Genomic DNA, 26,974 nt, shown 5'->3' with positions numbered 1-26,974 from the left:
CAGAGGGGTTTGTTTATATATCATTCACCTGTTTTATTATTGCACTTTATTTATTTGCGTCTGTACATTTAATTTACGGTATCTTTAAAAAAACATTTCCTAAAAATTAGTTTTATCTCCACTTCAGGAGCACTTATATACACCAAATTTCAAAGTTTTATGAATATCTATATTCCAAAGCTTTTTACAGAGGGGTTTGTTTATATATCATTCACCTGTTTTATTATTGCACTTTATCTATTTGCTTCTCTAGATTTAATTTACGGTATCTTTAAAAACCGTTTCCAAAAATGAGTTTTATCTCCACTTCAGGAGCACTTATATACACCAAATTTTAAAGTTTTATTAATATCTATATTCCAAAGCTTTTTTTAGAGGGGTTTGTTCATATATCATTCACCTGTTTTATTATTGCACTTTATTTATTTGCGTCTGTACATTTAATTTACGGTATCTTTAAAAAAACGTTTCCTAAAAATTAGTTTTATCTCCACTTCAGCAGCACTTACATACACCAAATTTTAGAGTTTTGCTTCTATATAGATTCCGAAGTGTTTTACTGAGGGTTTGTTCATATATCCTTTGCCTGGTTTAATTATTGCACTTTATCTATTTGCTTCTCTAGATTTAATTTACGGTATCTTTAAAAACCGTTTCCAAAAATGAGTTTTATCTCCACTTCAGGAGCACTTATATACACCAAATTTTAAAGTTTTATTAATATCTGTATTCCAAAGCTTTTTATAGAGGGGTTTGTTTATATATCATTCACCTGTTTTATTATTACACTTTATGTATTTGCGTCTGTATTTTTAATTTTCAGTACATATCGGTAAAGTCCATTTTCTCAAAATGAGTTTCTCCACTTTAGCAGCACTTACATACACCAGATTTTAGAGTTTTATTAATATCTATATTCCAAAACTTTATATAGAGGGGTTTGTTTATATATCATTCACCTGTTTTATTATTACACTTTATGTATTTGCGTCTGTATTTTTAATTTTCAGTACATATCGGTAAAGTCCATTTTCTCAAAATGAGTTTCTCCACTTTAGCAGCACTTACATACACCAAATTTGACAGTTTTAGCCCTATTTATATTCTGAAGTGATTTACTGAGGGTTTGTTTATATATTGTTTGCCTGGTTTAATTATTGCACTTCATCTATTTTCTTCTGTAGATTTCATTTACGGTATCTTTAAAGAGCGTTTCCTAAAAATGAGTTTTATCTCCACTTCAGCAGCACGCATTTACACCAAATTTTAGAGATTTATTCATATCCATATTCCGAAGCTTTTTATAGAGGGGTTTGTTCATATATGATTCAACTGTTTTTTTATTGCACTTTATCTCTTTGCACCTGTACATTTATGGTATCTTTAAAAACCTTTTCCTAAAATGAGTTTTATCTCCACTTCAGCAGCACTTACATACACCAGATTTTAGAGTTTTATTAATATCTATATTCCAAAACTTTATATAGAGGGGTTTGTTCATATATCATTTGCCTGGTTTGATTATTGCACTTTATCTATTTGCGTCTGTACATTTAATTTACGATATCATTAAAAAACGTTTCCTAAAAATTTGTTTTATCTCCACTTCAGCAGCTCTTACTTACACCAAATTTTAGAGTTTTATTCATATCTATATTCTGAAGGTTTTTACTGAAGGGTTTGTTCTTATATCATTCACCTGGTTTATTATTACACTTTATCTATTTGCATCTGTACATTTCCATTCCAATACACTTAAGTCTTTTTTTCTCATAATGAGTTTGTTTCACCACTTTAGCAGCACTTACATACACCAAATTTTACAGTTTTATTCCTATCTAAATTGTAAAGGTTTTTATAGAGAGGTTTGTTCATATATCACTTACTCTGAAAATGATGTGGTGAAAATTAGAGTTAGATTTATCAAAAATGCCCCATTTGTATATTCAACAGAAAAGTTGTAATATTTTTTTTCAATTCTTAATGTAATCAGTCAACTGAGGAAGTATGATGCTATCTATTAATTACATTTTACCCTATTGACCTGGAGTGTCTTGCCATGAAAAGAAGCCAAAGAGTAACCGAATTAGTTTATCAAGAAATCCTGTTTCAAAGAGAAACCTAATACAGTAGCATTAAATCAAAGCAAATTGTTTAAATTAAATCATTTTGAGTGTTTTATTGGTAAATGGGTCTCAGTCGTGGAAACGGACGGGTCGTTCAGAGTAATAATATCCTCACCTTCTACCTTCCCCTAGGAATAGATATTTCAGGGCTGTTAATGATAAGGATAATGATACTCTGTGTATTTATCTTAGATTATGTGGTCGTTATAAGATTAATAACCCGGGGCGGCGAGTCTGCGGTCGGCTTTCAAACAGAGGCAAGCCCGGGCAGCGTCCGTCAGAGAGCTTGTGTTAGGAGCGCGGTGCATTCCAGCCCGGCGTGTGGAGAGAAAAGCACTGGATCTGGATTCTGATGAAAGCGTCTTGGGCGTGTGTTCGTTTTGTCAGATAATGAGCCGGGGGGCTCAGGGGCACAGGAGTTTGGCGCTTGTTCGTTTCCTGCAAAAAATAACTTCTTCTGCTCTCCCTCTTGCCCCCCTTCATCCTTTTTTAAGTCCTCTGATGAAACGCAGAGCTGAGGGGTTCGTCGCAGACAGACGTTTTGTCTCTCAGTCAGGCTGTTTTGCGCTTGTCGGAGGAAGGTGCCTCGCTAAGTGCCTGATGGGATTGTGTGGTCTGGGCAAATATTTTTAAGCAAATCATACATTTGCAGATTGATTTCCACTAAGACACTAGCGCTTTGTTTGAGCATCACAACCAACTTGAAATGATTTTTGTTTTGTATTATGCTTGAAAAGTCTTCATTTTTTGTAACAATTACAGAAATATGTTAATTTGTATTATAGGATTTATTCATATTTTGCTTTTATTTGTATTTTTCGTTTTAAAAATTGTGCTTTTTTTGTTTTTAGTAGTTTTTAATATTTCTATTTAACTTTATTTTTACTTCTAGTTATTATAATACTTAGCTTCTAGTTATTATAATAAATCTATTTATTTACTTTGTTCTTTTTAATGTAATTTTAAAATGAAAATGTATTATAATGAACCCAAATTTTAGTCATTTTCTAAAGTTTTTAATACTACTGTTTAACTTTGTTTTTATTTCGGTTCTAGTTTAATAATTGTACTTTTTAACTAAAGCTTATTTATTTTAGTAACCAAGGCAACCATTTTAAATTTTAATTTAAAAGTTTATTTCTAAAAAAACTTAAGTTTTAGTAATTTTGTTGTGCTTTTGTTTTTTTTTATTATATTATTATTCTATTTAGATTTTTGTTTTTCAATTAATTAAGGCAATATTTTTAAATGTAAGTTTCTAATTCTAATCTAATTTCTAAAAAAGATATGTTTTAGTAGGTTTGATGTGCTTTTTTTTGTTCGTTTTTTTTGTGTTATTTAGCTTTATTTTATTTAGTACTTAAACTAAAGCCTATTTATTTCAGTTAGTTGCCAAGGTAACATTTTTATTTCTAAAATTTTTATTTAGCTTAAATTAAATTAAATAAATTTCAATTAAGTTTAATTTTTAGTTTTATTTTAGTTCTAGTTTTAGGATTTTTAGTACTCTAACTATAGCTGATTTCAGTTAGTTTCCAAGACAATATTTTAAATTATTAATACATTTAATTATATAAACCTTTATTGTTAGTTTTAGATTTCATTTTAGTTAACAGTAACAACACCGGTGTAGAATTGAAACACTTCCCACGTCGTTACAGCAGAAATGTGTCTTTCTTCACTAAACCCGTATGATATCTGATAGTTTTTTTGCTGATATTGATAGCAATGCAGTTTGGTTTGTTGTTATCTGTGAACCTTTCCTCTCTATGAGTTCACGTGTGTTTTCTCAGTAAGATCCTGCTCTCCCTCATGCAGTGAGGCATCATGGGGGCTGAAGTGTGAAAGCTGAGGGTTTGAGCTAAAAGCTGATGTTGATGCGGGTGAGTTCAGATGACAGCGCTACCGCTATAAAACACGCTCAACTTCTCAGCTTCAACAAACCATAAGACATTAGTGCAGTGAACAGAGACCTTCATACATTACAGCAGCGGGTCACGACCTTTACAACATCACAGACCAAAAATAAACTAAATATCAGAATAGTTTCTTGTGCCCAAATTCATTTTATCAAGGGATGGATGAATCTGCTTTCCAAACAAATTAAACTAAATTAAAGCTGGACTTTTCACAAAACAAGATTTGGTAGAAACTGTCAAGTTTGAGACTTTGGGCTTTTTGGTGTTTCATAAAGTGTTTTTTCAGACTAGTGGAAAGAAAACATCCAAAAGACACTGTTATTTGTCTCTTTTATAGCACTTGATCTATTTGTGTCAATAGATTTCAATTACAATACATGCCTTTTTAAAGGCAATGAGTTTTTTCTCCTACAGCATTTGTATTCCTGTCTATATCCTGAAGGTTTTTACAGAGTGGCTTGAGTGGGTTTGTGAATCATTTGATCGAAACTTTGGAGCACGGTTCGTGATTCATTTGATTCAGATCAGGGCCATATAAGCTTTTTGTGAAATCTGGAGTAACTCAATCTGTTTAACCTCTTCATATTTATCGTTTATTTATCGTTTGTTATGATTGTCAAGGGTGTAGATGTCTCCACCACTGCTAATATCAAACATACACCCTTGACTTTGACTTATTTACTTCAGTTGCCAATGCAATGCAACATTTTAACTTTACTTTTATAATTATAGTTGTAATCAGTTTTCAGAGGTTTCTTTTTTCTCTCTGGAGGACTGTGTTGTACTCTAGTCTTCATTTTGTTTTGATGGAAGTGTCAGAGCACAAGTCATGTAGAATTACTTTTTTATAAGCCAAGTTGGATGAAAAATCTAAATGTAGTCATATTATCACACAGCTGTAATCTGCTAAACTGATCTGCTACTATACAGCAATACTTTCTGTAAACCTGCTTTGAAACGATGTGTACTGTGAAGTGTTTTAGAAATTAATTTGACTTGACGTAAGCGGTTGTTTCCAGTGATAATGAGATACTGAAAACAGTAAAGATCAAATATAATCACTGAGTCATGGCATGAGTGTCACTGCTGTCATTGGCTCTGTTGTTTGTCTCAGGATTTCATCATCGGCTCTGATGGATGTTTTCATTGTGTTCCTCATGATGTCTCATTTAGAGCTCATAAATCAGCAGCACACCAAATGTGTTTTTCATAACGCAGTTTCAAGCAAATCTGACAACTTGAAGTGTACAGACTTTATGTTCTCACTGTGAACATAAAGTCTGTGGGGAAAAAAAAGCATAAAATACAGTTGATTTTTCTGCCCGTACATTTCCTTTCACACTAAAACACAATGCAATAATGCAAAAAATGAAAATGTACAATGAATGCAAATGTATTCACCCTCAGGCCATACGAGATTAGAATGAGTTAGTTTCCTCATCAGATTTGTATAAATGTGTCATTGCATCACTGTCTCACCAATGGATTCTCTGGAGTGAATGGGTGCCGTCAGAATGAGAGTCCAAACAGATGTTAAATGATGGACTGGAGTGGTGTGGATTATTTGAGGATTATTGTGATGTTTTAAACAGCTGTTTGGACTCTCATTCTGGCGGCACCCATTCACTCCAGAGGATCCATTGGTGAGAAAGTGATGAAATTACACATTTATACAAATCTGATGAACAAATAAACTCATCTGTATCTTGGATGATCTGAGGGGGAGTACATCTGAGTGTGCAGTGAATGGGTGCCATCAGAATGAGAGTCCAAACAGCTGATAAAATCACATTATTGTGATGTTTTTATCAGATGTTTGGACTCTCATTCTGACGGCACCCATTCACTGCAGAGGATCCATTGGTGAGACAGTGATGGAATGACACATTTATACAAATCTGATGAACAAACAAACTCATCTGTATCTTAGATGATCTGAGGGTGAGTACATTTGAGTGTGCAGTGAATGGGTACCGTCAGAATGAGAGTCCAAACAGATGTTAACTGATGGACTGGAGTGGTGTGGATTCCTTGTGGATTATTGTGATGTTTTTATCAGCTGTTTGGACTCTCATTCTGACGGCACCCATTCACTCCAGAGGATCCATTGGTGAGAGTCATAGAATGATACATTTCTACAAATCTGATGAAAAAACAAAATCATCTATATCTTGGATGATCTGAGGGTGAGTACATTTAAGTGTGCTGTGAATGGGTGCCGTCAGAATGAGAGTCCAAACAGCTGATAAAATCACATTATTGTGGATTATTGTGATGTCTTTATCAGCTGTTTGGACTTTAATTCTGACGGCACCCATTCACTTCAGAGGATCCACTGGTAAGACACACATTTCTACAAATCATCCTAATCTTGTATGGCCTGAGGGTGAGCACATCCATGACAAATCTTCATTACTGCGTGAACTATTCCTTTGATTTAGACATATTTTCATTTTGATTTAGGAATGTTTGTAGATTTGCACTGAGAAAAATAAGACAAAAATACTAAGCAAGAACATCATTTTTTTTTCGTTTCAGAGCTCCTCAGGTGGAAGACAACAACAACATCAACATGGGCCAGAAAGGAAGACGGACGCGATCACACCTCCTGCCTTTCCTTCTGGTAAGTCCCTCGAACACCAGAACCCCATCCAGCCACGACCGCAGCCCATCCAAACACGGCCGACGTCGACTACAAAGGCGTCTTTGAGCGCCATGTTAATCTGTCTCTGAGCGCGTCTCCCACCTCCTCCATGTTTGCAACACCAAATCTATCTGGCTGCATTCCCAGAATGTAATTTCTCTGCGCAGCGTCTTAATGATAGGCTTTTAACGCCCTTCCAAAGAGCCGTGAGATGTTCAAACGACAGGTTATCTGCCAGTGAGATGCTCTGGAGAGGAGATCTGTATAATCCCGCTTATTACGGTTAAATCAGCCCTCGCTGTCAATTGAGTCTTTGTTGAAGGGAAAACTGCTGCCACCTGATAATACCAGCGTTATTCTCTATTCTTGTGCTGCTCCAGAGACTTACAAACACCATAATGTCTTGCCTAATGATCTCCAATTCAAGTCAACTTTAGACACAATCAGGCTTATATTTTGTGCTGCATCCAGTGCACTTCATAATCCAATGCTTTGACAAGAAGTATTCAAGTATTCAAAATGCATCATTTAACTTACAATCTGCAAAAATATCTTCAAATACGGTTGAGAAAGTTTCAGAATCTGCAAAATGTCAATTGTTTTACCAAAATAAGTTCATTACTGACCTGAATAAGATATTTCACATAAGATATTTACCGGGAACCTACTGGGAACGTTCTCAGAACGTTGAGGGAACAGTCTTGGAACATTCTCTTTAGGTTAGGGGAACATTCCGGGAACCTACTGGGAACGTTCTCAGAACGTTGAGGGAACGGTCTTGGAACATTCTCTTTAGGTTAGGGGAACATTCCGGGAACCTACTGGGAACGTTCTCAGAACGTTGAGGGAACGGTCTTGGAACATTCTCTTTAGGTTAGGGGAACATTCCGGGAACCTACTGGGAACGTTCTCAGAACGTTGAGGGAACAGTCTTGGAACATTCTTTGTAGGTTAGGGGAACATTCTGGGAACCTACTGGGAACATTCTCAGAACGTTGAGGGAACAGTCTTGGAACATTCTCTTTAGGTTAGGGGAACATTCTGGGAACCTACTAGGAACGTTCTCAGAACGTTGAGGGAACGGTCTCGGAACATTCTCTTTAGGTTAGGGGAACATTCTGGGAACCTACTGGGAACGGTCTCAGAACGTTGAGGGAACGGTCTTGGAACATTCTCTTTAGGTTAGGGGAACATTCTGGGAACTTACTAGGAATGTTCTCAGAACGTTGAGGGAACGGTCTCGGAACATTCTCTTTAGGTTAGGGGAACATTCTGGGAACCTACTGGGAACGGTCTCAGAACGTTGAGGGAATGGTCTCGGAACATTCTCTTTAGGTTAAGGGAACGTTCCAGGAACCTACCGGGAATGTTCTCGGAACATTCTCTTTAGGTTAGGGGAACATTCCGGGAACCTACTGGGAACGTTGAGGGAACAGTCTCAGAACATTCTCTTTAGGTTAAGGGAACGTTCCGGGAACCTACCGGGAATGTTCTCGGAACATTCTCTTTAGATTAGGGGAACGTTCCGGAACCCTACCGGGAACGTTCTCGGAACATTCTCTTTAGATTAGGGGAACGTTCTGGAACCCTACCGGGAACGTTCTCGGAACATTCTCTTTAGATTAGGGGAACGTTCCGGAACCCTACTGGGAACGTTCTTGGAACATTCTCTTTAGGTTAGGGGAACATTCCGGGAACCTACTGGGAACGTTCTCAGAACGTTGAGGGAACAGTCTCGGAACATTCTCTTTAGGTTAAGGGAACGTTCCGGGAATATTCTCGGAACATTCTCTTTAGATTAGGGGAATGTTCCGGAACCCTACCGGGAACGTTCTCGGAACATTCTTTTTAGGTTAGGGGAACGTTCCGGAACCCTACCGGGAACGTTCTCGGAACATTCTCTTTAGATTAGGGGAACGTTCCGGAACCCTACTGGGAACGTTCTTGGAACATTCTCTTTAGGTTAGGGGAACATTCCGGGAACCTACTGGGAACGTTCTCAGAACGTTGAGGGAACAGTCTCGGAACATTCTCTTTAGGTTAAGGGAACGTTCCGGGAATATTCTCGGAACATTCTCTTTAGATTAGGGGAATGTTCCGGAACCCTACCGGGAACGTTCTCGGAACATTCTTTTTAGGTTAGGGGAACGTTCCGGAACCCTACCGGGAACGTTCTCGGAACATTCTCTTAAGGTTAGGGGAACGTTCCGGAACCCTACCGGGAACGTTCTCGGAACATTCTCTTAAGGTTAGGGGAACATTCTGGGAACCTACCGGGAACGTTCTCAGAACATTTTCTTTAGGTTAGGGGAACATTCCGGGAACCTACTGGGAACGTTCTCAGAACGTTGAGGGAACAGTCTCGGAACATTCTCTTTAGGTTAAGGGAACGTTCCGGGAACCTACCGGGAATGTTCTCGGAACATTCTCTTTAGGTTAGGGGAACATTCTGGGAACCTACCGGGAACGTCCTCTGAACATTCACTTTATGTTAGGGGAACATTCCGAGAACCTACTGGGAATGTTCTCAGAACGTTGCGGGAACGTTCTCTGAACATTCGCTTTAGGTTAGGGGAACACTCCGGGAAACTATTATTTATGTTAAGAAAACTTTCCTGGCTAACCAACAGGGAATGTTCTATTTATGTTCCTAGAAGGTTCCCTTACGCAAGCGTGGCTTCTGCACGCGCTTCTCTTATTTTATAGCAAAAATGCTACAAAATGCATCATAGTGAGAAAGTGTGACATGAAAGAGCAAAACAGACACTATTTTTTGCAAACAGCAGCACAAAATTGAATAAGAAACAAATGCTGGGTTTGATTCCACACATGCTGCATGATTTGTCAATGTATAACAGTGCATTTCTAATTGTCTCCGCGATTGAGAACAGATGCGTTATTCCGATCCAGTCACAATCAAACGAGCGCATTGTGCTTCCAAACCAAACTCATCATGTCGCTCTCCACATTCCCTGCCATTTCATTTCCCCCGGCATAAATTATGTTCACAAATGTGATTTGAGGTGAAACAACAAGTTTGTTGTTTGTGGGTTTTGGCTTTGTGAGCCTCGGACAGGCATTTGTTTCGTTACGAGCACACGGGAAGCGTTCGACCACCGTGATTAAAGCAGGAATGTAATTAGGCTCGTGGGTGGAGCCGGATGTTGATTGGCTCGGGCTGAATGAAATGTTTTGTGGTTCATTGCTTTAATTCTTTAATTGGACCTACACTGAGCGATTTCCTCATTGCATCAGCACCTTCACACTCTACATTCATCAGTCTTTCTCTTCTGGGGAAAGTATTTGTTTCTGCTGTTGTTGTTTTTTAAAGTTTGTAGGTGAACCTACAATTATTTCATCAAAAATACATAAACAAACTGTTATATTGTAAAATAACAGTCTATAAATAGATGTAAGTTGGCTTGAGAAAGCCTAACTTGAAAGTTTAAAGCAGCTGTAAAAAAAGTTTTGAACTTTATATAGATAGATTAGATGATTAGCATGTAGTTAGCATGTTTAGTATGTTTCTGCATGATTAGAAAGTTACTAGCATGTCATTAGCAAGTTTCTAGCATGATTAGCAAGTTGTTAGCATGTTGCTAACATGTTTCTAGCATGATTAGGAAGTTGCTAGCATTATCTAGCATGATTAGCAAAACTGCTAGCATGTTTCTAACCTGACTAGCAAGTTGCCAGTATGTTTCTGACATTATTAGCAAGTTGCTAACATGTTTCTAGCATGATTAACAAGTTGCTAGCCTGTTTTAAAAATGATTAGCAAGTTGCCAGTATGTTTCTATCATGGTTAACAAGTTGCTAGCATTTTTTAACATGATTAACATGTTACTAGCATGATTAGCAAGTTATTAGCATGTTGCTAGCATGATTAACATGTTATTAGCATGATTAACAAGTTGCTAGCCTGTTTCTAACATGATTAACAAGTTGCTAGCATTTTCTAACATTATTAGCAAGTTGCTAGCAGGTTTCTAGCATGATTAACCCTGCTGAAAAAACCAGCATATGCTGGTTAGGTATGTTTTGGTGCTGGGATGCTGGTTTTAGCTGGTATATGCTGGTCCTTTGCTGGTTTATGCGGGTCATGTTGCTGGTCCAGGACCAGCATAAACCAGCAAAGGACCAGCATAAACCAGCAACATGACCAGCATATACCAGCTAAAACCAGCATCCCAGCACCAAAACATACCTAACCAGCATATGCTGGTTTTTTCAGCAGGGTTATCAAGCTATTAGCATGTTGCTAGCATGATTAACATGTTATTAGCATTTTTGATCAAAAAAAATGAAGCAGAAGAAACGTCTTTAAATGAAACATTGAAAAACATATTCATCCCAAACGTTTGTGTTGTTTGTGTGTGTTGCAGGTGTCCAGCATGTGTTTTGCGAGTGCTGAATACTCCAGTTGTGGAGAAAATGAGTTTTATAATTACACAGTCAGCAGCTGCCAACCCTGCCCACAATGCCAGCCGGGACAAGAGCCGTACATGGTGAGAAACACATACACATTCATAGAAAAACACTCAAAACATCCACATCTACAGCTTCAGAGGAAGAGTTCACCCTAAAAATCATCATTTTGACATTATCCGCTCACCCTAATGCTGTTTCACACCCAAATGATGATCATTATACTGTGGAAAACAACAATACTGTGGGTTTTTGAGGAATGAAGTGAACACGACTGTCAAACTGTAGTCAGAACACAATAAAACATGAGGTGCAAGAAAATGGAATATAAACTAAATCTAGAAAGATGCATTTTTTAATCCTCTTTGGTCACTTTTCAATAAAAAAATTTACATTTTTTAAACAATGAGATTGCGATTAAAGGATTAACAAGTTGCTAACATGTTTCTAGCATGATTAGCAAGTTGCTAGCATTTTTCTAGCCTGACTAATAAGTTGCTAGCATGTTTCTAACATGGTTAGCAAGTTGCTAACATGTCAGTAGCATGTTTCTAACATGATTAGCAAGTTGCTAGTATGTTTCCAGCATGTTTCTAGCATTATTAGCAAGTTGCTAACATGTTTCTAGGCCAACTAGCAAGTTGCTAGTATGTGTCCAGCATGTTTCTAGCATGATTAGCAAGTTACTAGTATGTTTCTGGCCTGACTAACAAGTTGCTAACATGTTTCTAGCATGATTAGCAAATTGCTAGTATGTTTCCAGCCTGTTTCTAGCATGATTAGCAAGTTGCTAGCATGTCAGTATCATGTTTCTAACGTGATTTGCAAGTTGCTAATATGTTTCCAGCATGTTTCTAGCATGATTAGCAAGATGCTAGTATGTTTCCAGCATGTTTCTAGCATGATTAGCAAGTTGCTAGCATGTCAGTAGCATGTTTCTAACATGATTAGCAAGTTGCTAGTATGTTTCCAGCATGATTAGCAAGTTGCCAGCATGTTTCTAGCCCGACTAACAAGTTTGCTAACATGTTTCTAGCATGATTAGCAAGTTGTTAGTATGTTTCTAGCATGATTAGCAAGTTGGTAGCATGTTACTAGCGGACTAACAAGTTGCTAACATGTTTCTAGCATGATTAGCAAGATGCTAGTATGTTTCCAGCATGTTTCTAACATGATTAGCAAGTTGCTAGCATGTCAGTAGCATGTTTCTAACATGATTAGCAAGTTGCTAGTATGTTTCCAGCATGATTAGCAAGTTGCCAGCATGTTTCTAGCCCGACTAACAAGTTTGCTAACATGTTTCTAGCATGATTAGCAAGTTGTTAGCATGTTTCTAGCATGATTAGCAAGTTGCTAGCATGTTACTAGCGGACTAACAAGTTGCTAACATGTTTCTAGCATGATTAGCAAGTTGTTAGCATGTTACTTGCCCGACTAACAAGTTGCTAACATGCTTCTAGCCCGACTAACAAGTTGCTAGCATGATTAGCATGTTATTTACACGTTATAAAACGTTTGAAATTGAAGATCAGGGTAAATGTAACTTATTTTGTCTTCTGGGAAACATGTATCCTTTGTAGCTTCTGAAGGGCAGTACTTAATGAAAAAAAAAAAAAGATATTTAAGCAAAATAAGAAAAATGTACACATCCTCTTTCGTTTCAGAAGTTTTCACCCCCCGGCTCTCAATGCATGTTTTTTCCTTCTGGAGCATCAGTGAGTGTTTGAACCTTCTGTAATAGTTGCATATGAGTCTCTCAGTTGTCCTCAGTGTCAAAAGATGGATCTTAAAATCATACAGTCATTGTTGGAAAGGGTTCAAATACACAAAAATGCTGGAAAACCAAAGCAACAGACAGTTTAACTTTTCAGGACAAACAAGGGACTCATGAACAACTATCACTAAACAAAAAAACAGAGCTGTGGAATCTTTCAGGGAACAACACAGTATTAAGAATCAATGGGATGTAAACTTGTGACCTCAACTGTATTATTCCAAGTCTAAGTTCATATGTTAAATCAGCTGCTTTTGAAACTATCTGAATGAAGCGCTATAGAAATAAAGGTGACTCAACTTGTGGAGTTTGACAATCACATTCACTATGAACTGTTGTCGAATCTGGAGACGAAGTGCATAAAGGTTCTTCAGAAATTCGAAACTATCAGCGTACGGGTTTGGAAGGACATGAGAGAGTCAGTAATGACAGTGTTTTAACTGTGAACGGCTCCTTTAAGAGCTGATGGTCTTTCTCTGGACCACCCAGACAGCAGCCGCATCGGATGGCACTTCAGAAGATCTCTGTGCTTAAAGAGAGACGACAGGTCTAACAGAGAGACAGCTCTAACCTGAAGCCTTAAAGAGAGACACTCTGTGTGTATTCACGGTTCTGTTGATCAGGTTTGTCTCAGATGCTAACCTGAGCCCATCTGAGGAGGTTTTCACTGCTGATTGTGGCTGAATTCAGCTCCTACATGTGCTACACTGCAAAAAAAATGCTTTTATTTTACTTTTTGTCTTGTTTCCAGCCAAAATATCTAAACATTCTTAAATCAACAAGGATTTTCTAGATGAGTAAAAAGTCAAAATTAAGTGTGTTTTTGCTTGAAACAAGCAAAATAATCTGCCAATGGGGTAAGAGAAATAATCTTGTTTTCTGTTTGAAATAAGATTTTTTTGCGTATCCCATTGGCTTATCCCACAGGCTGACTAGCACGTTGCTAGTGCATTTCTAACATGTCTCTAGCATGATTAGCAAATGGCTAGCATGTTTCTAGGCTGACTAGCAAGTTGCTAGCACGTTTCTAACATGTTTCTAGCATGATTAGCAAGTTGCTAGCATGTTTCTAGGCTGACTAGCAAGTTGCTAGCACGTTTCTAACATGTTTCTAGCATGATTAGCAAGTTGCTAGCATGTTTCTAGGCTGACTAGCAAGTTGCTAGCACATTTCTAACATCTTTCTAACATGATAAGCAAGTTGCTAGCATGTTTCTAGGCTGACTAGCAAGTTGCTAGCACGTTTCTAACATGTTTCTAGCATGATTAGCAAGTTGCTAGCATGTTTCTAGGCTGACTAGCAAGTTGCTAGCACGTTTCTAACATGTTTCTAGCATGATTAGCAAGTTGCTAGCATGTTTCTAGGCTGACTTGCAAGTTGCTAGCACGTTTCTAACATGTTTCTAGCATGATTAGCAAGTTGCTAGCATGTTTCTAGGCTGACTAGCAAGTTGCTAGCACATTTCTAACATCTTTCTAGCATGATAAGCAAGTTGCTAGCATGTTTCTAGGCTGACTAGCAAGTTGCTAGCACATTTCTAACATCTTTCTAGCATGATAAGCAAGTTGCTAGCATGTTTCTAGGCTGACTAGCAAGTTGCTAACACGTTTCTAACATGTTTCTAGCATGATTAGCAAGTTGCTAGCATGTTTCTAGGCTGACTAGCAAGTTGCTAGCACATTTCTAACATCTTTCTAGCATGATAAGCAAGTTGTTAGCATGTTTCTAGGCTGACTAGCAAGTTGCTAGCACATTTCTAACATCTTTCTAGCATGATAAGCAAGTTGCTAGCATGTTTCTAGGCTGACTAGCAAGTTGCTAGCACATTTCTAACATCTTTCTAGCATGATAAGCAAGTTGCTAGCATGTTTCTAGGCTGACTAGCAAGTTGCTAGCACATTTCTAACATGTTTCTAGCATGATTAACAAGTTGCTAACATGTTTGTTAGGCTAGGCTAGATAGTTAAATAGATGATAAATATTCGATAGAATGGAAGTTTAAATGGATTAGAAATAGTTGATAGAAGGGAAGCTTGATTGAGTCTCAAGGGATTCTGGGAGTTTAAATTTGAATTTTGACAGTTGGAGTTTGAATTTTGACAGTTGGAGTTTGAATTTTGGCAGTTGGAGTTTGAATAGTGTTGGCTCATTTGAACATTCTGTCAATGTAAGTCTATGGGATTTTGATGCTTTTTAATATTCAATTCTGTGAAAACTATTAATCGGATCAGTCTGAAAAGATAGAGCACACCAAGGGAGATCGGTCTGAAGATCTGGACTAAGTTTGGTGCTTCTAGCTTGAAAGGAGGAGGAGTAACGGTCAGAAATTTAGTCTAAGAATAATAATAAAAAGCTTAAGTAGCAGATCAGTAATATACACCCCATCTGAATGCATGTATATGAAAATATGTCTTGACAACACTTCAGATGAATTCCTGCCAAAATACGCACCGTTTCTGAAGAAAACAGCGATTATGAAAATAAGAGTCAATCTTTGCATAATTATACGTCAGTGATTGTTTGGAGTGGCTTTGAAAATTAAAAAGTTAAATGAAGCTGCTTTATATTTGAGTGTTTCTGACGCCTTCAGTCTGTAATTTGACCGATCTGTGATCTACATCAAGCTCTCTTTGATTTGATGCTCCTCTAACTCAGTCACACGCAGGTATGTGGTGTTTCAGACTTCTGACGGTCATCGAGCTCCTGCTGTAAATCAGGAATGAAGTGGAAGTTCAAAGCTTTGTGTTCGTTCAGGAGAGAGATGAAATCCCAGAACATCAGAACATCATTAAACTGGGGAAAAAGGAGGAGCGGAGAATCCAAATCAGAGCAAACACTCATTCTAAATCTGACTCGCTTTCAAAAACTTTTAGTGTATTTTCTACAATGTTTTCTATGATCTGCTGTGAGCAACTAAACCTCAAACACAAACATTGGATTCGTCTTGAATGAGAGATTAGAGTGAACAAGTTTATTTATGCTAACAACATGCTAAAAACACGCTAACCACTTGCTAATCGTGCTAGCAACACGATAACAACTTGCTTATGCTAGCAAACTTGTTAATCATGTTAAAAACAAGCTAACAACATGTAAAACACTTGCTAATCGTGCTAGCAACACGATAACAACTTGCCAATCATGTTAGAAACAAGCTAACAACATGCTAACAACTTGCTTATCATGCTAGCAAACTTGTTAATCATGTTAAAAACAAGCTAACAACATGTAAAACACTTGCTAATCGTGCTAGCAACACGATAACAACTTGCCAATCATGTTAGAAACAAGCTAACAACATGCTAACAACTTGCTTATCATGCTAGCAAACTTGTTAATCATGTTAAAAACAAGCTAACAACATGTTAAACACTTGCTAATCGTGCAAGCAACATGCTAGCATCTTGCTAATCATGTTAGAAACAAGCTAACAACACGCTAACCACTTGCTAATAGTGCTAGCAACATGCTATCAACTTGCTAATCATGTTAGAAACATGCTACCAACTTACTAATTTTGTTTAAAACAAGCTAACAACTTGTTATCATGCTAGAAACATACTAGCAACTTGCTAATTATGCTAGAAACATGCTAGCAACTCACTAATCATGTTAGAAACATGCTAGCAACATGCTAACAACTTGCCAATCAAGCTAGAAACATTGTTAGAAACAAGCTAACAACTTGCTAATCATGCTAGAAACATACTAGCAACTTGCTAATCATGCTAGAAACATACTAGCAACTTGCTAATCATGCTAGAAACATACTAGCAACTTGCTAATCATGTTAGAAACATGCTAGCAACTTGCTAATCATGTTAGAAACATGCTACCAACTTACTAAGCATGTTAGAAACAAGCTAACAACTTGCTAATCATGCTAGAAACATACTAGCAACTTGCTAATCATGCTAGAAACATACTAGCAACTTGCTAATCATGCTAGAAACATACTAGCAACTTGCTAATCATGTTAGAAACATGCTAGCAACTTGCTAATCATGCTAGAAACAGGCTAGCAACTTACTAATCATGTTAGAAACATGCTAACAACTTGCTAATCATGTTAGAAACAAGCTAACAACACACTAATCATGATAGAAACGTGTTAACAACTTGCTAATCATGCTAACAACATGCTAGCAACTTGTGAATCATGTTAGAAACATGCTACCAACTTACTAAGCATGTTAGAAACAAGCTAACAACTTGTTAATCATGCTAGAAACATGCTAGCAACTTACTAATCATGCTAGAAACATGCTAGCAACTTGCTAATCATGCTAGAAACATGCTAGCAACTTGCTAATCATGTTAGAAACAAGCTAACAATATACTAATCATGATAGAAACGTGTTTAGAAACTACTTTAAACTTCAAACTATTTCAGACTGAAAAGTCAAATGTAAAACTTTTTAAACTTAAACTTTTTAAAGCGTTCAAACTTTTCAAACTTTCTGGTCCAGCTTTCTCAAGCCAATTTTAAGTCATTTTTAATAAATGGTGTTTATAACGAATGCCACTATAATTTATGCTCGTTTATACTTATATTTGTAATTTTTATAGTGTTTATAATGTTCGTCAAGTCAAATCATTTTTTTTCTGCAGCACTTGCTTCATACAAAAATATACACAGTTTGATTCAAAGCAGCTTCACAAACCGGAAAATAACAGCGTTAATGTTGCACAATTAATCAGTTTCAGCTGTAAAGCAGAAGACAATATTATTCAGTCATTATTCAGATCCATTCAGTTCAAATCCGACAGTGTCAGTGCAGTTAAATCAATGATATACTGATTATTAATTATCTTTTGAACGTTTATAAAATTCTTATTTTATTTACTTTTATAAACATTTTTTAAACATTTTTTATTTACATAATAAACTGTATTTCTAAATGTAATACAAAAATGTTACTTTTGATGAAACCTAATTGAACTTTTTTTCTCTCTCTCTCAAAAATGCTATTTTAACCTGGTGCAACTTATTTTGCATTATTTTTTTATTGATTGATTTTTTAACTTTTTATTTACATTACTTACATTATTTCTGAATGCAATAACAAAATATGATTGATATACTTTAAAAAAGTTATAATTGTGAGATAAAAAACTAACCTTTTTTGTGACTTATGAATGTCCATTTAAAAAAAAAAAGAAAAACCATAATTGCGAGATAAAGACGCAAATATCTCACAAAGTAAATATCTCACAAAAAAATAAATATGCAACTTGTTTTTCTTTTCTTAACACTTTTTAAAAAATTAATTAATTTTATTATTTACACTTTTTCTGAATGTAACAACAAAATGTGATTTATACATTAATGCAACTTAAATGTTTTGGGGGGTTTTTTGGGCAGAAATGCTATTTTGACCCAGTGCAACTTATTTTGCAACATTTTTTAAATATTTTTTACACATTTTTGTTACATTATTTACAATATCTCTGAATGCAATAACAAAATATGCATGCATTTAAAATAAAAAAAAGTCATAATTGCGAGATTTAAACTGCAAAATTTCAAACTTTTTTTTGGCCACAGAATTTAAAAAAAGGGAAATGTGACTTTTATCTCACAATATGGATATTTCTTCTCAGACTGTAAGTTTATCTCTCACAATTCTTTAAAAACTGCAGTTTTGACCCAGTGCAACTTATTTAGTATTATTTGTATTTATTTTGTAATATTTGTAAAAAAAATTGTAACATTATGTACAATATTTCTGAATACAATAACAAAATGTAACTTATACCAATCATTTCTTTAATAAAAGTGATAATTGCAAGATACAAACTGTAAACTTTCTAACTTTTTTCAGCCACAGAATAAAAAAAAATGGACATTTCTTCTCAGACTGTGAGTTTATATCTCACAATTCTTCATATTCTACAAAGAGCATTTTTGACCAAAAAAAAAAACAAACACATTTTTTTACTTATTTAGCAATATTTTTGTTTATTTTTTTAATATTTGTTACAAATTTGTGTTACATTATTTACAATATTTCTGACTTTGGACATTTCTTCTCAGACTGTAAGTTTATATCTCATAATTCTTTAAATTCTATAACTTAAATCTTTTTTTTTCTTTCAGTTTTGACTTAGTGCAACTTATTTTGCATTATTTGTATTTGTTAAGTTTTGATTAATTGCTAATTTAAAAACTGTAAACTTTGTAACTGTTTTTCGGCCACAGAATTAAAAAAGTTAATTTTGACTTTTTATCTCTTTTCAGAATGTGAGTTTAAATCTCACAATTCTTCATATTCTACAACTTAAATATTTGTTTGTTTGTTTGTTTGTTTTATATATATATATATATATACATACATGAATTCTGAACCTTATAACAAAATGACATTAATCAATTTTTAGAAGATGTTGCACTAAAATAAAGCAATTAAAATCTATCGCAACATGAAAAGATCTTGAAATGCTCATTCCTGATCAATCCAGTAAGGCTGGTGCTCTGAGGCCAAAGATGATCTTGATTCAATAGAAGCAGATAAAAGACTTAGTGCTCCCCATGAAGCGAGTGTGTGTGTGTTTGTGTGTCTTTGAGAATTGAAATGCTTGTTGGGGGTGAATGTCAGAACAGAGAAGGACTTTTCAATAAGTTTTAAATCAGAGCAGATGGCGAGTACCAACATCTCAATCTCTTTTATCTGCGCTCAAGACTCCCAAACCGACACCGGAGGCCAAAAGAACAAAGCTCCGCACCTCTGCCCACCAAAGACGCCTAATCGACTCATTACGCTAATTAAGAGCTCAGCGCTTTGGATGCCGACGAGAACATTCACAAATGACAAGAAAATCACAGTCAAGCCCGAACGGCCTCGGGAGACGCTCTGAAGAAGCCTTTCATGTCGCCAGAGCTTTAACATGGCAATCGCTGAGAATCCAGTGATTTCAAGCTGACTGAGAATGTTTGCATATGGAGGAGTTGAGGAAAAGCGTGCTCAGATCTTATTCTGACAGCGTAGATGTGTCCAGTGTTATGAAACTCAATGAAACGAGCTGCCGCTGGTGGAGACTCACGGGTGGGATGTTTCATCATGACATGTTTCTCATTAAGCGTGTTTAAGCGGATGGTTCTGGCAGGTCGCTGAACTCGTGCGCTTGCTTCATATCTGCGATTGAAAACAACTGGATGTTCGGCTCTGCAGCCATTCATTTATGATCAGTTTAAGATGACACACGCTTCAATGCACAGCGCAGCATTAGGATCACTCACATAATTACTGACCTGCTACTTAAGCTCTTTATTATTATTCTACTTGGAAGATAGAAGCACCAAACTCAGGCCAGCTCTTCAGACTGATCTCACTTATAGTTTTCAGTAAATTTATTTCAAAATCATCAAAATCCCATTGACTTACATTGACAAATGTTCAAATGAGCCAACACTATTCAAACTCCAACTGTCAAAATTCAAACTCCAACTGTCAAAATTCAAACTCCAACTGTCAAAATTCAAATTTAAACTCCCAGAATCCCTTAAGACTAAATCAATCAACTATTTCTAATCCATTCAAACTTCCATTCTAATATTTCTAATCTATTTAACTATCTAGCCTAGCCTAGCAACTACAATCATGCTAGTAACTTGATAATCATGCTAGTAACATGCTAGTAACGTGTCAGTTATGCTAATGTCATGCTAGTAACTTGTTAATCATGGTGGAAACATGCTAACAACTTGCTAATCATGCTAGAAACATGTTAGAAACATGCTAACAACTTGCTAATCATGCTAGAAACATGTTTACAACTTGTTAATAATGCTAGAAACATACTAACAACTTGCTAATCGTGCTAGCAACTTGCTAATCATGCTAAAAACATGCCAGCAATTTGCTAATCATGCTAGAAACATGCTAACAACTTGCTAATCATGTTAAAAACATGTTAGCAACTTGCTAATCATGCTAGAAACATGCTAACAACTTGCTAATCGTGCTAGCAACTTGCTAATCATGCTAAAAACATGGCAGCAACTTGCTAATAATGCTAGAAACATGCTAGCAACTTGCTTATCATGCTAGAAACATGTTAGAAACGTGCTAGCAACTTGCTAGTCAGCCTAGAAACATGTTAGAAACATGCTAGCAACTTGCTAGTCATGCTAGAAACATGCTAGCAACTTGCTGATCACGTTAGAAACTTGCTAATGACATGCTAGTAACTTGCTGATCACGCTAGCAACTTGCTAATCATGCTAGAAACATGCTAGTAACTTGCTGATCACGCTAGAAACTTGCTAATCATGTTAGAAACATACTAAACATGCTAGAAAAATGTTAAATCATGTTAACTACATTCTAATCATGCTATATAAAGTTCAAAACTTTAAGCTTTTACAGCTGCTTTATACTTTCTAGCTAGGCTTTCTCAAGCCAACCTTAAGTTTGTTTTGACAAACTTTTTTTCATCTAGTTGAGGATTAAAATGCAATTTTGAATAATGACTATCTATTGTGAGATAAAACACAGTCTTGTGAGACATTATCTTGTAATTCTAAGAAAAGTCCTAAAAGTTAACATTTATCCAAAAATTTAAGCGACTTACAATTTTACAAATGAGGAATACAACAAACAATTTATCAAGTTCATATCTCGCAATTATGTTTTTATTACTACAAAAATGTAAAAAGGTAATTGCTTTTTATTTTGCACTTTTTTTTACACAGTTTGAAAAAAATAATATTATTCAAATTATTATAATCATAATTATTATTTTTTTAAAAGTTTGATTTTTTTATATTTTATATTCAAGTCATAATTGCTAAATATTAACTCAGATTTTTTTTTAAATCTGAAAAAATCTCATTTAAAAAAAAAAAAAACTTTGAGAGATACAATAGATACAAAGTCCAAGTTTACATCTTGAAATTGCTTTTTTTTCTTCACTATTTTGCAAGTTTGTAATAATTCTGATTTTTCTTTCCAGAATTCCATGTTTATATCTTGTAATTCTGTCTAATTGGGTAGGTAAGCCCAAACAAACAACAAACAAATACATAAATAGTCAAAAATAATTAATTATAAATAATAATTAAATAATTAAATAATAAATAATATTTTATTATCCCATGGCAGAAACAAGCTTCCATACTTTACAGCAGAAATTTAAGTCGATTTATAATTTTCCATTTATTTTCCTGTTCATCTCGGTGAAGCTGTTTTGAATCAATCTGCATCAGTCAAAGTGCTGTAGAAATGAAGATGACTGGAGTTTTAAGTGATTTCTGTCCCATGTGTTTTTCAGAACTGTGGTTATGGCACTAAGGATGACGATTACAGCTGTGTGGCCTGTCCGGCAGGGAAGTTCTCCAAAGGCAAATACGAGATCTGCCGTCGACACAAAGACTGCGACTCACTGTACCGCGCCACCATCATGACGCCTGGCACTCTAGAGAGCGACGCCGAGTGTGGACCGTGTTTACCGGGGTAAGAAAACACTCCAGGAATGCCACCAACACAGTGTTGAAAGTTCACAACGCAGAAGCTCATAGAAACAGCAAGAGACCAGAGTTTATTCCACTCCCGATGCCAGATTATGATGAATGTTTACTGACCAGGGCTTCTGATTTTATCAGATATAAACAAGCATTTACTCTCACTCGCGTCACATGCGACTGACACTGACTAACCTAACCAATGTTAGTGTGTTATTTTTAGTTTTTAGAAATATTATATAATATTTGCAGTTTCCTTGTTACTGTACAGCTAAAAGTAGTTCTCGTGTTTTAATGCATTATACTTTCTGTTATAATGTATTATGACTAGCTACAGTTATGCATGATATCATGCAATGCATTATAATGTGCATTACAAGGCATAATTGATGCATTCAAATATACACAAGATTATCACAAAAAACAATTCTGCACACATATACTCCACACTTACACACACACTCACAAATGCACACACATGCATGCACACACACACACACACACACACACACACACACACACACACACGCACACACGCACATATACAAATGCGTGTCCTGATATGTCACAAAAACATGCACACACTTATACACACATGCACTCACACACATGCATGTACATACTCACCAGCACACACACACGCACACACACACTTATACACACATGCACTTACACGCATGCACACTAACAAATGCACACACACATGCATGTACACTCTCACTCGTACACGCATACACACTCACACATGCACATGCACACACGCACTTATACACACACATGCACTTACACGCATGCACACTAACAAATGCACACACACATGCATGTACACTCTCACTCGTACACGCATACACACTCATACATGCACATGCACTTATACACACATGCACTTACACGCATACACGCTAACAAATGCACACACATGCATGTACACTCTCACTCGTACACGCATACACACTCACACATGCACATGCACACACGCACTTATACACACACATGCACTTACACGCATGCACACTAACAAATGCACACACACATGCATGTACACTCTCACTCGTACACGCATACACACTCATACATGCACATGCACTTATACACACATGCACTTACACGCATACACGCTAACAAATGCACACACATGCATGTACACTCTCACTCGTACACGCATACACACTCACACATGCACATGCACACACGCACTTATACACACACATGCACTTACACGCATGCACACTAACAAATGCACACACACATGCATGTACACTCTCACTCGTACACGCATACACACTCATACATGCACATGCACTTATACACACATGCACTTACACGCATACACGCTAACAAATGCACACACATGCATGTACACTCTCACTCGTACACGCATACACACTCACACATGCACATGCACACGCACTTATACACACATGCACTCACACACATGCATGTACACACTCATACACACACATGCATTTCCACACTCACTCGTACATATGCACATACACACACTCACACATGCACACACACACACACACACACACACACACACACACACACACACACACACACACTTATACACACATGCACTCACACACATGCATGTACACACTTGTACACACTCGACACACTCGACAGCCTCACGCTGCTGTAGCCACTTAAAGCAGAAGGTCTGGTTTCAATTGGCTTGAATATAAATATACAAAGTGCAGCTTTTTAAAAGAACATTATTGAGTGTGTTTAATATACTCTGCCTCAGGAAGTCTCTGCTGTTTCTGTTTTGAGGGACGTAAAGTCTGATCGCTGATATTTCCTTTGAGATCGTAACTCACGATGGCTTTGATCAGGCGTTAGCGTCGGTCTGAGCGTGATGTTGGCTGCCAGCGGCGGCAGCACTGATGTGTTTAGCGCTTGAGGGACCGGTGGCGTCTCGCCTCACTTCAGATAAGACACGAGCAGAGCACAAACACTAAACGTGCAGCTGATCATAAAACACATCCAGATCATCCACTATTCAGTCCTTGTTCTCTCTTTGCTTTCAAAAGCTTGTTTCCACCACAGGATAAAAAAATAAGAAAGGTAATCGCAGACTTTATCTCACAGCTCAGATTTTTGCTCATAAAGAGTTTTTTTCTGAGTTTATATCTTTGCAATTCAGTTTTTCTTGTTTCTGCTACGGAATGAAACATTAAAAAAGGTAACTGCAACTTTTCATTATGACAATTCAGATTTTCTAAGAATTGTAAGTTTATATGGCACAACTTTTTTTAGTTCTACTATATCTTTCCTTCGTTATTTCAGTTCAGTTTTAAATTATATATTTATTTCATTTTATTTTAGTTCAGTTAATTTACACAGTCCTTTTTAACGCCTGCACTGCAAAAAATGCTTTTCTTACTTTGATTTTAGCAAACTTGCTAATCATGCTAGAAACATGCTAACAACTTGCTAATCATGCTAGAAACATGCTAACAACTTGTTAATCATGCTAGAAACATGCTAACAACTTGTTAATCATGCTAGCAACATGCTAACAACTTGCTGATCATGCTAGAAACATGCTAACAACTTGCTTATTATGTTAGAAACAGGCTAGCAACTTGCTAATCATGTTAAAAATGTGCTAGCAACTTGGTAATCATGCTAGGATCATGCTAGCAACTTGTTAATCATGTTCGAATCATGCTAGGAACTTGCTAATCATGCTAGAAACATGCTAATCATGCTAGACACATGCTAACAAATTGGCAATCATGTTAGAAACATGCTAGCAACATGCTAATAATGCTAGAAACATGCTAGCAACATGTTAAAGATGCTAGCAACATGATAACAACTTGCTAATCACGCAAAAAACGTGTTAGCAACTTGGTAATCACACTAGCAACTTGCTAGTAATGCTAAAAACATGCTAACAATTTGTTAATCATGCTAGAAACATGCTAACAAATTGGCAATCATGTTAGAAACATGCTAGCAACATGCTAATCATGCTAGACACATGCTAACAAATTGCCAATCATGTTAGAAACATGCTAGCAACATGCTAATCATGCTAGAAACATGCTAACAACTTGCTTATTATGTTAGAAACAGGCTAGCAACTTGCTAATCATGCTAAAAATGTGCTAACAACTCGCTAATCATGTTAGAAACAGGCTAGTAACTTGCTAATCATGTTAAAAATGTGCTAGCAAACTTGGTAATCATGCCAGGATCATGCTAGCAACTTGTTAATCATGTTCGAATCATGCTAGGAACTTGCTAATCATGCTAGAAACATGTTATAAACATGCTAATCATGCTAGACACATGCTAACAAATTGGCAATCATGTTAGAAACATGCTAGCAACATGCCAATAATGCTAGAAACATGTTAATGATGCTAGCAACATGATAGCAACTTGCTAATCACGCAAAAAACGTGTTAGCAACTTGGTAATCACACTAGCAACTTGCTAGTAATGTTAAAAACATGCTAACAATTTGTTAATCATGCTAGAAACATGTTATAAACATGCTAATCATGCTAGACACATGCTAACAAATTGCCAATCATGTTAGAAACATGCTAGCAACATGCTAATCATGCTAGAAACATGCTAACAACTTGCTTATTATGTTAGAAACAGGCTAGCAACTTGCTAATCATGCTAAAAATGTGCTAACAACATGCTAATCATGTTATCTATCTATCAAACATTAAGCTTTTAAAACTACTTTAAACTTCAAACTATTTTAGACTGAAAATCCCTTTAACTTTAAACTTTAAAAACTTTTTTCAAACTAAACTTTTTTAAAACAAATTTTTTTTAAACCGTTCAAACTTTCTGGTCCAGCTTTCTCAAACCAACTTTAAAGTCTTGTTCCGAAAACAAGACTAATTTTTACTTGTCTAGAAAATCCTTTTTGATTTAAGAATTTTAAGACCTTTTAAACGGAAACCAGACAAAAAAATAGCAAGAAAAGCATCTTTTGCAGTGTGTCAGTGTGTCATGTCTTTAATTTAGGCTTTATGTTTATGTCAAACATTGTGAATAACTGTTGTGTACAATGTGCTTTAAAGATGACATTATACTTTCTTTTCAAATGATTCCAGCACATGTTTTCTGAGTTTGTGTGTTTTCTGGTTCAGGTACTACATCCTGGAGAACCGTCCTCGTAACATCTACGGCATGGTGTGTCACTCCTGTCAGAACGCTCCTCGAAACATCAAAGAGTGTAAGAACGTCTCACATCTGCTCATCTCCTCTCCACCTGTCTCTTCTCCTCTCATATTTATTCAGCGCTGCATAAACACAATTACGTTAAACGCTTCCATTCCCGTTCTGGAGGCCCCACACAGAGTTTACCACAGAATACAGATCGACTAAACCAAACCAAACTCAAACCAAACCCAAACCAAAGCAGAACCGTTCTAGTATGTGCACAGAGTTCCTGCAATGAAACAAACAGCAGGTCATCAATAAAGCGGCCGTCTGGAGTCCAACAGCCGCGCGTTTGCGGCGCATGAAGGTTTTTCAGATTTATTTAATTTAGTTTTTTTTTATGTTTTTATTTTTTTATTATACATTAATTAATTAATTAATTAATTATACAATTTTATGCCAATTTATTATTAAAGTTT

At 36.2% G+C, this 26,974-nt stretch overlaps 2 protein-coding genes across 2 annotated transcripts in view; both read left to right on the top strand.

The window, feature by feature from the left end:
• The window catches only part of LOC141340242 (tumor necrosis factor receptor superfamily member EDAR-like), a 36,201-nt gene extending 9,481 nt beyond the window's left edge, over positions 1-26,720 (top strand). The window contains exons 2-5 of the mRNA XM_073845165.1: positions 6,584-6,668; positions 11,075-11,197; positions 22,166-22,347; positions 26,483-26,720. Coding sequence (XP_073701266.1) covers positions 6,618-6,668; positions 11,075-11,197; positions 22,166-22,347; positions 26,483-26,720 — 594 coding nt within the window. The 5' untranslated portion in view covers positions 6,584-6,617. The remainder of the gene's footprint in view (positions 1-6,583; positions 6,669-11,074; positions 11,198-22,165; positions 22,348-26,482) is intronic.
• A 49-nt stretch (positions 26,721-26,769) lies between these two features.
• Positions 26,770-26,974, top strand: part of LOC141340241 (E3 ubiquitin-protein ligase SH3RF3-like) — a 21,446-nt gene continuing 21,241 nt past the window's right edge. The window contains exon 1 of the mRNA XM_073845164.1: positions 26,770-26,786. Coding sequence (XP_073701265.1) covers positions 26,770-26,786 — 17 coding nt within the window. The remainder of the gene's footprint in view (positions 26,787-26,974) is intronic.

Source organism: Garra rufa, chromosome 8 (genome assembly GCF_049309525.1).
Source record: "Garra rufa chromosome 8, GarRuf1.0, whole genome shotgun sequence".
In the NCBI taxonomy this organism is placed as follows: Eukaryota; Metazoa; Chordata; class Actinopteri; order Cypriniformes; family Cyprinidae; genus Garra; species Garra rufa.
The sequence above is the reverse complement of the archived record's forward strand: the minus strand, read 5'-3'. Positions and strand labels throughout refer to the sequence as shown.